The 13,318-nt window shown below is 41.9% G+C and overlaps 1 protein-coding gene across 2 annotated transcripts in view; it reads left to right on the forward strand.

Annotated features, from left to right (window-relative positions):
- The window catches only part of Fancd2 (FA complementation group D2), a 64,252-nt gene that overhangs the window by 12,615 nt on the left and 38,319 nt on the right, over positions 1-13,318 (forward strand). For both annotated transcript variants that reach the window (XM_048356225.1, XM_048356226.1), the window contains exons 10-17: positions 2,849-2,939; positions 3,751-3,855; positions 4,228-4,328; positions 5,048-5,156; positions 5,658-5,693; positions 7,612-7,755; positions 8,998-9,132; positions 10,529-10,660. In XM_048356225.1, coding sequence (XP_048212182.1) covers positions 2,849-2,939; positions 3,751-3,855; positions 4,228-4,328; positions 5,048-5,156; positions 5,658-5,693; positions 7,612-7,755; positions 8,998-9,132; positions 10,529-10,660 — 853 coding nt within the window. The remainder of the gene's footprint in view (positions 1-2,848; positions 2,940-3,750; positions 3,856-4,227; positions 4,329-5,047; positions 5,157-5,657; positions 5,694-7,611; positions 7,756-8,997; positions 9,133-10,528; positions 10,661-13,318) is intronic.

Consider the following 13,318-nt stretch of genomic DNA (forward strand, 5'->3'; position numbering starts at 1 on the left):
GGCACTGTCCCTGAGCTCTTTTGCTCAAGGCTAGTGCTCTACCACTTTGAGCCACAGCACCACTTCCAGTTTTCTGGTGGTTCATTGGAGATAAGAGTCTCATGCATGGACTTACCTTCCTGGGCTGGCTTTGGACTACATGATGCTCAGATCTCAGCCTCCTGAGTAGCTACGATTATAGGTGTGAGCCACCAGCACCCAGCTGTACTCATTATTTTTTAGATAGTCTTGCTTCTGCTCAGGTGTGTGCCTGGACTTCATTCTCCTATTTTAGACTTCCTGTTGTGACTAGGATAATAGGCACACACCCTGCACCCAACTCTTGGTTGAGAAGGGGCTTGATAAAGGGTCTTTCTAATCTTTCTTCCCAGGTTGGCCTCAAACCACAGTCCTCCTAATTTCACCCTCTCAAACAGCCAAGATTAAAGGTGATACCCATCAGTGGCCAGCTTACTTTCTTTTTCATATTTATATATGTATATATGTGTGTGTGTATATTTTTATATATGTATACACATATATGTGTATATGTTGTTTTTTTAATATAGACATATCTACTTTTTTTTAAATGGTAAAGCTAAGGGTTGGGGACATGGCTTAAGTGGTCGAATGCCTGCCTAACAAGCTTGAGATAATGCGTTCGAACCCTACTATCCTACTCACTTCTCTATGTTCCTCTTAATACCCTGCCCTACATATATGTCTGTCTGTCATGCTTACTATAGTTAATTGTAAATGTAGTGGGTTTTAGAAGTCGTCAGAAAGGGAGCTAGACACTTCAGAAAGGGGCCTCACTCTGATAATCCTGGCTATGCAGGAATCTGAGAAATGAGGATTATATATAATTCAGAGCCATCCCAGGTAGAAAAGTCCGTGAGACTTACTTTCCTATTAACCACCAAAAAGCTGTAAATAGAGCTGTGGCTCAAGTGAGGGAAAGCTTTCAGTTCCTGAGTTCAAGCCTCAGTACTGGTGTGTGTGTGCGCACGCGTGCGTTTGTGTGCGCATATACACAAATATCAGTTGGGCTATGGTGGCTCATGCCTGTAATCTTAGCTATTCAGAAGGCTGAGATCTGAGGATCAGGGTTGGAAGCCAGTCAGGCAGGAAAGTTCATGAGACTCTTATCTCTATATACTTCTAAAAAAGCTGGATGTGGAGTTGTAGCTCAGGTGGTAAACTGCTAGCCTTGAATAACAACAACAAAAAGCTCAGGGACACTGCTCAGGCCCTGTGTTCAAGTTCCAGGACCAGCACTAAAAAAGAACCACAAGGGGCTGGGAATGTGGCTCAGTGGTAGAGTGCTTGCCTAGCATGAATGAAGCCTTGGGTTCCCTTCCTCAGTATCACATACACAGAAAAAGCCAAAAGTGGCACTATAGCTCAAGTGGTAGAGTGCTAGCATTGAGCAAAAAAGCTCAGGGAGTGTCCAGGCCTGTTCAAGCCCCAGGAGTAGCACTAAAACCCCAAAAAACAAAAATTACAAAACAACAACCCAGGAAGGATATGTATCAGGTTGAAAAGTAGTGACCTCAGTAGTAAGGATAGTGAAGGAGGGAATGATTCTTGCGTCCACTTTGGTCTACCTAACTATTTTAATTTTTATAATGAGCCTATAATGTTTATCATAAGACCTTTGTTTCTTTTTTTTTTTTTTTTCCTTGCCAGTCCTGAGCTTGAACTCGGCCTGAGCACTTCCCTAGCTTCTTTTTGCTCAAGGCTAGCACTCTACCACTTGAGCCACTGCACCATTTCTGGCCTTCTCTGTGTATGTGGTGCTGAGGAATCGAACCCAGGGCTTCATGTATGTAAGGCAAGCACTTTATTCCCAGCCCCAGGCTTTTTCTATATACATGGTGCTGAGGAATCAAACCCAGGGCTTCATGTATGTGAGGCAAGCACTCTACCACTAGGCCATATTCCCAGCCCAAGACCTTTGTTTTTCTTTTGGTGCTAGTACTAGGACTTGAACTCTTGGCCTCACTCTCTCCCTCACCTTTTTCACTCATAGATTGCACTCTTTATCACTTGAGCTATACCTCTACTTCCGGCTTTTTGCTGGTTAGAGATAAGAGCATTTCTGAGATTTGTCTGCTCTGGCTGGCTGTGAACTGCAATTCTCAGTTTTCTGTATAGCTGTGATTATAGGCATAAGCCACTGGCATCTGGCATGCAGATGATTTTTAATTAAGCATTATATACAGCAATGAAGTAGGAGATAAGCATAATTTGCTTACATATCTGTGGATTCCATTTTTTTAAAATTCAACTAATTACTGCTCAAAGATAGCTAGTGGGTCACGCTTATAATCCTAACTCCTCAGGAGGCTGAGGTCTAAGGACTACAGTTCTAAGCCAGCCTGAAGTCCATGAGACTCTTACCTCCAACTAACCACCAGAAAATAGGAAGTGGAGCTGTGGCTCAAAATAGTAGAGTGCTAGCCTTGAGCAGAATTGCTCAGCATTTAGGCCCTGAGTTCAAGTTTTATGACTGACAAATGTACAGACATTTCTTGTCTCTTCCTACATTGTACCGAATAATAAGTATTTGCAAAGTGTTTACATTGTATTAAGTATTATAAGTATCCTAGAGGCGATTTGAAATATTCTAAAGGAAGTGCAATGTCATGCTGGGTATGTAGGTCATATTCAAATAACTACACCATTTTATAAGGTCTACTTTAGTATCTGAAGATTTTGGTATCCATGAGACCCTGAACCTAGTCTGCTACATATGCTAAGGTATAACTATGAATCTCCCTTCCCACACTAGTGAGTGGTCTTCTCACATCATTATTTGCCTGCTGTGTGTAAACCATTAGACAGTTTCTTTTTCTACTGTTCACAGTGACCTGCTGATGGCGAACACGGCTCCACTTACTGTCCCAATCCTGGATGTCCTTTCCAGCCTCCGACTTGACACAAATTTCCTGTCTAAGGTAGGAAAGAATGTGCTTTCCAGAAATGGCACAAACCTTTCTGACCTCTTGGAACCAGTCAGTATCGACCAGTCATCAACTTGGGAAAATCATACATAGTGAAAATAGCGTTTTGAAAGCATAGTCTGTATTACTTGATCTCTCTCTCTCTCTCTCTCTCTCTCTCTCTCTCTCTCTCTCTCTCTCTCTCTCTCTCTCTCTCTCTCTCTTTCTTCTGTTCAATGAATCTCTTTTTTGTGTGTACCAGTCCTGAGGCATGAACTCAGAGCCTGGGTGCTGTCCCTGAGCATTTTTGCTCTGTCATTTTGAGCCACAGCTCCCCTTCTCATTTTCTGGTGGTTAATTGAAATGAAAGCCTCATGGACTTTCCTGCCTGGACTGGCTTTGAACCATGATCCTCAGATCTCAGCCTCCTGAATAGATAGGATTATAGGCATGATCTACCAGTACCCTGCTTGTCAGTGAGCTTTTCTTATCAAGGTATGATATACCACTTTGAGACATAGCTCCATTTCTGGCTTTTCTCACAGACTTTCCTGCCTGGGATGGCTTTGAACCACAATCCTCACATCTCAACCTCCTGAGTAGCTGGAAATAGAGGCATGAGCCACTTGTACCTGGTGCCAGTTTTTCTAATTTTAACTAACAAGTCATACTGGTTAAAGTGATGACATGAAAAGGCTTTCTCTTTTTTTCCCCACCCCACCTATCCCCTCAAGTTACATACTTCCATTTTTACATATACATCGACTATTACGAATGTATTCAACTTCCACTGAAAAGAAGTTCTTTGTGCTTTTTTTATGTTCAGATACGGCAATTGGTGATGGGTAAACTGTCATCTCTCAGATTGGATGATTTACCTGTGATAATGAAGTTTATTCTTCATTCTGCAACAGCCACCAATGCATTTGAGGTATTCTATTATTTCTCACCAAATCTATATAAAGATAAATTAGGATAAAGTACTTAATAGTCTCAATTGTTCTTCTCTGACCCCAGACTAATTGGTAATGCTGATTATTGCAGATGCATTCAAGAAAAGACTGGTGCTACTAGTTGTATTGATTATTCTGTATAAGCTGCTTCAGTTATATTTACTATTTCTGGTTAGTAGTCTCTGAGGAAACTTGGGATTCTGGGATGACATACTCTACTTGGTCTTATCAACTTTGCTTCAGAATTCTCACTCTGGCATTAAATTTTTTTTCTTCCTCAGTCTTTCAAGAGTTACTGTGGTTCTGTTGGGAGAATTAGCAGGACACATTACTAATACTTAGTTTCGCAGGTAATTACTGAACTTCGGAAGAAGTTTGACCTGCACCACTTCATGTTGCCTTCACAGTTTCTTGCCTCCCAAAACAAGTTGAAAAGTAAAGGAGGAGCAAGGTACAGTTTTTTGACAGTCGCCATTCTTTTTCCTGCATAAACAAAAGTTTTCTGACATGGGTCCTAAAGTCAAGATGGTTAGTGCTTACTACTCAGAACTATGAATATTGGCAGTAATTATTACATTCACATACAGTACTGTGCTGATAATTAATCTGTGTGTCTTAGACTGGAACGTAAAGACTTGAGCTCCTACTTGGCTTTTTATTTATGGCTGATAATTTATCACTTACCACTTGAGTCATGCCTCCAGTTCTATCTATGCAAAGTCTTATTATTCAGTCAGAATAATCCCTGATAGACTACAATATAAATTTTTGGTGGTGGTGGTGGTTTTGGTACTGGTGGTGGTGGTGGTGGTGGTGTGTGTGTGTTCTGTTCCTGGGGCTTCTATTCAAGGCCTTGGTGCTTCCCTGTTTCTGCTCAAGGCTAGCCCTACCATTTGAGCCACAGTTCCACTTCCAGCTTTTTGATATTTTATTGGAGGTAAGAGTCTTCTGGATGTTCTTACCTGGGCTGGCTTTGAACCTCAGTCTTCAGATCCCAACTTCCTGAGTAACTTGGATTACACATGTAAGCCAGCTGCAGTACAAATCTTTTAACTATTTGACATGTGAGGTTGAGATTTACTCAAGGGTATGTAGCTAGTAAGGAGGAACCCAGATTTTAAAATTTCTTCTCTGGTAAGCGAAAGATAATTTTCCTTTTGCTGTTTGTAGTTCTTCAGGAAGTCAAGAAAACACCAGTAAAGACTGTATTGTTCTTCTCTTTGATGTTATAAAGTCAGCGGTTAGATATGACAAAACCATTTCAGAAGCCTGGATTAAGGTGAGTATCAAGAAGAAAATGGGTGTCGGGGCTGGGGATATGGCCTAGTGGCAAGAGTGCTTGCCTCCTATACATGAGGCCCTAGGTTCGATTCCCCAGCACCACATATACAGAAAATGGCCAGAAGTGGCGCTGTGGCTCAAGTGGCAGAGTGCTAGCCTTGAGCAAGAAGAAGCCAGGGACAGTGCTCAGGCCCTGAGTCCAAGCCCCAGGACTGGCCAAAAAAAAAAAAAAAAAAAAAAGAAAATGGGTGTCAATTACTGACAGGTGTGTAACTAAGTCCTGGGGCTTGAACTCATTTCCTGGGCGCTGTCCTTGAGCTTTTTTGCTCAAAGCTAGTGCTCTACCTCTTGAGCCACAGCTCCTGAAATTCATTCAAGTATAAGGGTTAGATGATTGGTAAGTAGATGTGGACTTTCAAATAAAAAAACAGAGCATGCAGAGTAAGGCATGTTCCACTGATGAATGGTAATATGGTTGTCAACCTTGTTTTTTTTCCAGGCAATTGAAAGCATTACCTCTGTGGCTGAACACAAGGTAATTATAGTGTTGTTTGTACTACGCGTTTAAAATATTATAGTTGAAGTAGTGATATTGGCTAGCTTGCTTTCCAGACATCCATAAGTGCTTTCTTTTCTTTTTTTTTTTTCCTTTTGTCGATTGTGGGGCTTGAACTCTGGGCCTGGGGGCTATCCCTGAGCTCTTCAGCTCCAGGCTAGTACTCTACTATTTTGAGCCACAGCACCACCTCCTGTTTTCTGGTAGTTAATTGGAGGTAAGAGTCTCATGGACTTTCTTGCCCTGGCTGGCTTTAAACCAAGATCCTCAGATCTCAGCCTCCTGAATAGCTAGGATTACAGGCTTGAGCCAGCGGCGCCTGGCTTCCTTGAGTGCCTCCTCTAGCTGCTCTACTAAGTATTGGCTAGGAAGATGATCTAAGGGAGTCACTTGCCAAATGACCTACCTGTTCTTTTAATTAATTTTAGTAATTGCATGAGCCTCCAGTATTTAGAAGAAGTAGGAATATCCCAGACACATCATCCCTGTGTGGGCTATGGCAGGTTCCTGTGTCTTATCTGCCCTTCCTTCCACCTGACAGTATTGTCCAGATCAGAACATTCTGTGTTTCACTGCAATCTCTTCATGGAGTCCTGTACGCTCTGTACTATCAATGAAATGCTACAGGAAAACCTTTTCTTTTTTTCCTCCAGTATATAGGGGTTTGAATTTTATGGCCTTCTACTTCTTTAGCTGACACTCTTACCACTTGAGTTGACGCGTCCAACCCTTACTGTATTCTTGTGATAAATGTGAAGGTGTTCAGAATGATTCCTATAATATCACTTTTATATTTTCAGTGCTTCTATTAATAATTTGTATATGTGTGTGGTAGTAGATGCTGGAGTATGACTTCTACTCCTTGCAGTTTAGCTTATTCTTTTAGTTCATAGCCTGGCACTATACCACTGAAGCCACACTCCACTTCTGGCTTTCTGGCTAATTGGAGGTAAGTCTCAAGAAGAATTTGTCTGGTGCCTGGTGCTAGTGGTGGCTCACGCTTATAATCCTAGCTTCTCAGGAGATCTGAGAATCATAGTTCACAGCCAACCTGGGTAGAAAGTCTGTGAGACTTTTATCTCCAATTAACCACCAAAAAGCCTTAGAATGGGCACATACAAGAAAAAGCTTTGGGGCTGGGAATATGGCCTAGTGGCAAGAGTGCTTGCCTCCTACACATGAAGCTCTCGGTTCGATTCCCCAGCACCACATATATGGAAAACGGCCAGAAGGGGCGCTGTGGCTCAGGTGGCAGAGTGCTAGCCTTGAGCGGGAAGAAGCCAGGGAAGGTCAGGCCCTGAGTCCAAGGCCCAGGACTGGCCAAAAAAAAGAAAGAAAGAAAGAAAAAAACTTCCTGGTCTGGATTTGAACATTAATTCTCTCATTTCCACCTTTTGATTAGGTAGGATTGTAGCTATAGCTACTTTCAGTTTTTTTTTTAAAGTTTTTATTGTTATTATAAAGGTGATATGTAGAGGGGTTGCAGTTATATAAGTCAAGTAAAGAGTACATTTCTTTTTGGACCCATCCCACCCACAAGTTGTATAGTTGATTTTCAACGTAGTGTCTAGTTGTTGCATTTGTTTGCCCTTTGTCCCTCCATTTCTGTGCTGTCCCTTACCTTACCAAAGACATATAAAGAAATAAGACAAAAGGAAAACAAAACAACAACAAAGTAAAAAAAAACAACCCTTGTTTCCATTTCCTAGAGTTTTCACTTCAGTGTTTTCTTAAGAGATACTGTAGGTAATAGTTGTGACTATATATGTTCTCTCTGGGAGTATATGAAGCAAATGATTTCATCCCTCTGTTTATGGAAGAAAGGTGAAAGTTATTGTTTTCTTGCAGTAGATATACTGACCTAAAATACTGTTATTGTTGCCTATTATTGATGTAGATTTTTGATGTGGCGATGCTTCTGGTCATCTACAGCACCAGCACCCACACAAAGAAGTACATAGAGAGGGTGCTCAGAAACAAGGTTCGATTAGGCCACATTGAAAAGCATCTGCTAGAGAATACATTCTGTGTGCATGACCTGGTAAGTGTCAGAGAATCAGGTAAGATTATTTGAAAAAACAGAAAGATCACCTTAACTTTTTCAGACCTTTACTAAGTATTGATCTTTTTGGAGATCAAAGCATGTTTCAAGATAACTACAATTATTACATAGCTTGATTGGGATATTATGATGTTATGGGCATGGTGGTATGAACCTTCCCAATTTCATGGGAAGTAAAAGAGGACATTCAGACTTTTTCTGCATTAGCTGGCCTGGAGCCTGTCGTCTCAATCTCAATCTCCCACGTAGCTGGCGATGAGGAGGGCACACTACTACACCTAGGTACAGGTTGTGTAGGCTTCTCAGGAACCTTTCTGCCCTGGCTGGCCTCAAACCGAGATTCTTTCATTATCAGTCCCCCAAGTAGCTAGCATTGTAGATGTGAGCCACTGGTACCTGACTCCAGCTTTGTCTCTTGATTTTCTGTAAAAGGAATCACTCATCCCATGATTGATTTCCAAGGCAGACCTGGCCTTCCTAGGGAGGCAGTATGATTGAGGATTGATTTTTTTGTTTGTTTGTTTGTTTTTTGGTGCTAGCCCTGGGGCTTAAACTGAAGGGTTGTGCTCAGGTTGGCTTTGAATTGTGATCTTCAGGTTTCAGATTCGTGTGTAACTATGATTACAGACTTGAGTTACTGATACCTGGCCATATTAACCTTTTTTTGTTTGTTTGTTTTTTTGGTGCTAGTCCTGGGGCTTGATTGAACTCAAGGCCTGAAGATGCTGTCCCTGAGTTTTTTTCCCTCCAGGCTACCCCTCTTACCACTTGAGCCTCCATAACATTTCTGGTAGTTATTTGGAGATAAGAATCTCAGACTTTCTTGACCAGACTGGCTTTGAACCACAATCCTCAGATCCTGGCCTCCTGAGCAACAAGCATGACAGGCATAACCCACCCGTGCCTAGTTCTTATTAACCTTTTAAAATAGTTTTTACGTATCTGTGATATTTCATTTATCCTGGGGAAAAATTTTGTACTTGTGAAGGTTTATCCTGAATAAAGTAAAAATTAAGATTCCTTAAGTGAAAATGACAATTGGGGGTTGAGGACAGGCTAGGTGTGGTGAACACTTGCCTAGCATTCATGAAGGAAATTCAGAGAGTTGGGGGAAAAATTGGCACCCCAAAGGGGAGGGTATGCTCTTAAGAGGTTATTACGTGTTGTTTCTGTTATAACTAAGTTTTTTATTCCACATTTCTTTGCTCTCTTCCCTTCCAGGTTCTTAAGGATATTTGTCCATCCATTCTGTCATTGGCTCAAAGTTTGTTTCACTCGCAAGACCCAAGTATAATTTCATTTGGCAGTCTCCTGTATACATATGCTTTTAGATTTTTTGACACTTACTGCCAGCAGGTATGTTGACATGTTTATCTGAGAAAGGAGGAAATAAGGAAATGAAAAGATAAAGAAATATAATTCTAAGTGAGTTGCATGCGATCAGGTGACTATTTCTTGTCAGTTGGAAGACATTGAAGAGGAAAGAATTTGAGTTTTGAAACTCAGTTCTATTGCAGCTTTGAAGTGAGGAGATTGACCTGAAGAGGCAGACTTTTGTGTTCTGAGCAATTCTAACATTGTCTGGGGTTGTCCCATAGTTTCTACAACATAGGAAAGGCAATTACATTACCTGTAGATAATAAACTTCCAGTTGCTCCTAGAATTGCTCCCTAAAAAAAGTACAGTAGAAAATAAATCAGTGAGAAATGCTTGATGTCTAACTCTTAGGTTCACAAACACAAGACACAAAATTTAATATCAAATACCCAGAGAGGAAAGCAGATAAGAACCAGTGTTTTACTTTGTATTTTTATTTATACTATAGCTATTAACAGTATTCAAAAAACATTTGAATGGAACTTTTACAAATAACGACACATAAGACAATAAGTAAAATAATTATGATGTTAGGCATTAAACCTAGGGTGTTGGGCTGGGAGTATGGCCTAGTGGCAAAAATGCTTGCCTCGTATACATGAAGCTCTGGGTTCAATTCCCCAGCACCACATACATAGAAAATGGCCAGAAGTGGCACTGTGGCTCAAGTGGTAGAGTGCTAGCCTTGAGCAAAAAGAAGTCAGGGACAGTGCTCAGGCCCTGAGTCTAAGGCCCAGGACTGGCAAAAACAAATAAACCTAGAGTGTTGCATATGTCAGACAAGAAATACACTATTGCTGGTCCCCTTTAAAGTTGTTGGGTTTTTTTGTTTGTTTGTTTTGTGCCAGCCCTGGGGCTTGAATTCAGGGATTTGGCATAGTACTTGAGCTTTGTTGCTCAAGGCTAGCTTTCTACCACTTGACCCACAGGTCCAGTGTTCTGGTGGCTAATTGTAGATAAGAATCTCCCAGATTTTCCTGCCCAGGTTGCCTTTGTACCATGGTCTTCAGATCTCAGTCTTCTGAGTAGCTAGGATTACAGGCATGAGTTACTGGTGCCTGTCCTCTGTAAAAGTTTTTAAAAGTTGAAAAGAGAAACATTGATCAGACATGAGCTAGGCTGAGAAAACTGTGTGTCCCCATTGTGGAACAACTGAACTAATAGCATTCAAGACATTTTGGCCCCTCTTACTGTCTTAGAGGCACTGTCGTCCCACCAATGTTTCTTGGAAACATGGAAATCTAGCCAGTACTATATATAAAAAAAAACCTATAAAACCGTAATGCAGTCTTTTCAAGAAACCACCAGATTTAATGCAGTCAAAACCTAGAGTAAATGGTAGCCTTGCTAAGTTTTGCTTCCCCTTGTCCTGTAGGAAGTGGTGGGTGCCCTGGTGACCCACGTCTGCAGTGGGAATGAAGCTGAGGTCGACACTGCACTGGACGTCCTCCTCGAGCTGATCGTCCTAAACCCGTCTGCTATGAGGCTCAATGCTGTTTTCGTGAAGGTATCTATTGGCTGCACTGATAGACATCCAACTCTCCTTATTTGCATCATGCATGCATTATGCATGCATTATCTGATACGTTAGTAAACAGCAATATATTTGGTATTCTTTATATACTTAGCACTGTTATGTGGTGAGAAAGTTGGATAGGAAGTTGAATGATAAAACTTAAAAATATGACACACATACCAATTAATTTAGAAATATTCCTCTTTTTTGGCCAGTCCTAGGGACTGAACTCAAGACTTGGATATTGTCCTTGAGCTATTTCCCAAAGATTAGTGCTCTACCACTTGAGCTCCACTTCCAGCTTTTTGCTGGTTAATTGGCGATAAAAGTCTTTCAGACTTTTCTGCTAGGTCTGGCTTTGAACACAGTCTCAGATCACCTTCCTGATAGGATTACAGATATGAGCCTTTTGTGTGTGTGTTAGTTGTGGGGCTTGAAGTCTGAGCCTGAGCGGTGTCTCTGAGCTCTTCAGCTCAGGGCTAGTGCTCTACCACTTGAGCCACAGTGCCACTACCAGTTCTGGGGCTTGAACTTACTCAAGGAATGTGGCCTAGTGGTAGAGCGCTTGCCTAGCACGCATGAAGCCCTGGGTGCGATTCCTCAGCACCACATAAACAGAAAAAGCCGGAAGTGGTGCTGTGGCTCAAGTGGTAGAGTGCTAGCCTTGAGCACAGAGAGGCTCAGGGACAGTGCCCAGGCCATGAGTTCAAGCCCCGGGACTGGCAAAAAAAAAAGCCAGAGGGGCTGAGGATATGGCCTAGTGGCAAGAGTGCTTGCCTCGTATACATGAGGCCCTAGGTTCGATTCCCCAGCACCACATATACAGAAAACGGCCAGAAGTGGCGCTGTGGCTCAAGTGGCAGAGTGCTAGCCTTGAGCAAGAAGACGCCAGGGACAGTGCTCAGGCCCTGAGTCCAAGCCCCAGGACTGGACACACACACACAAAAAAGCCAGATTAGCTTGGCACCAGTGGAACACACCTGTATTCCAGCTACTCAGAAGGCTGGACAGGAAAGTCTATGAGACTCTTCTCATCTCCAATTAATAATGCAAAAGCCAGAAGTGGGCCTGTGGATCAAGTGATACAGTGCTACCCTTGAGCAGAACAGCTCAAGGACAACAATCAGACCCTGAGTTCAAGCTCCATGACCTACATTCACGTGTGTACCCACACGCACGCACGCATGCACAGGCAGCCAAATATTTAGGAGGCTGAGATCTGAGGATTATGGTTCAAAGCCAGCCAAGGTTAAAAAGTCAGTGAGACTTTCATCGTTATTTAGCAACCAAAAAGGTGTAAGGAGTGCTGTGGCTCAATTGGTAGTTTCAAATTTGATCAGAAAAGCTAAAGACAGTGCCCAGACCCTGAGTTCAAGCTCATACTGGCACAGAAGGAAAGAGGAGGAAGGGAAGGGAAGGGAAAGAGGAAGGGAAGAAACTAACTGCTCAATTCATAATAAGGTGTTGTAGATACAACTGAACAGAAAATTGATCATGCTGCCACATACCTATAATCCAAATATTTATGAGGCTGAGGCAGAATGAGGGAGCATTTGGGGCCATATTGGTCTACTTAACAGGATCCTGTCCTAAAACAAAGAAAATTACCAAAATGGAGAAAGCATAGTTAGATTTGATCTTCCTGGAAAGCTGGAAAAATCATCAAAGAGGAAATAATATTTTTTAAAAATTTATTTATGGTACTGGAGTTTTAACTCAGTCTTCTGCTTGCTAGTCAGGTGCCCTACAACTTAATCATGTCTCTGGCTTTTTCTTGCTTAATTTTTTAGGTAGGGTCTTGTGTTTTTGTATTTTGAACTGAAATCCCCTTGATCTCTACCTCCTGAATAGCTGAGATCATAAGTATCTGCTACCACTTAATCTAGGAGATAATATTTGAGGGGTTTTTTGTTTGTTTTATTGTCAGTCATGTGGCATGAACTCAGAGCCTGGACACTGTCCCTAAATTTTTTTGCTGGAATGTCAGTGCTCTACCATTTTGAGTCACAGTGCCACTTCCATTTTTCCAGTGGTTAAGAGTCTCATGGCCTTTTCTTCGTGGGCTGGCTTCAAACTGTGATCCTTATTTCTCAGCCTCTTGAGTAGGTAGGATTACAGGCATGAGCTACTAGCACCCAGCTCCTAACATTTAAGGTTTTTTGTTTGTTTCTTTGTTTTTGGTACCAGTCCTGGGACTTAAGTCAGAGCCTGGGTCCTTAGATTTTTTTCTTTTAGGTCTGAGACCAGGACTTGAACTCTATACCTATTGGTTTAACTCATTGGCTAGCACTCTCTATCATGCCCCCAAACCTCCTGAGATTTTTCTTTTTGCTGGTCAAGGCCAGTAGTCTACCACTTGAACCGTAGCTCTAGTTCCAGCTTTTTTGGTGATCAGTTTTAACAGACAAGAGTCTCATGGACTTTCCTGCTTAGGCTGGCTTTGAACGACAGTCCTCAGATCTCAGTCTTCAGAGTAGCCTCTAGGCATGAGCCACCAGCTACCAGTTTGAATACCCTTTTATAGATAGTAATGATCAACAAGAGAAAAGAAGGAAGTGTGTTCTGGCAGAGAACAGAACAGAAGCAGAGTCCACATGTATCTGAGGAACTGGGAGATTGGCGTGCATGACTGGAGATACAGTACAGTGG

Source organism: Perognathus longimembris, chromosome 10, assembly GCF_023159225.1.
Source record: "Perognathus longimembris pacificus isolate PPM17 chromosome 10, ASM2315922v1, whole genome shotgun sequence".
Lineage (NCBI taxonomy): Eukaryota > Metazoa > Chordata > Mammalia > Rodentia > Heteromyidae > Perognathus > Perognathus longimembris.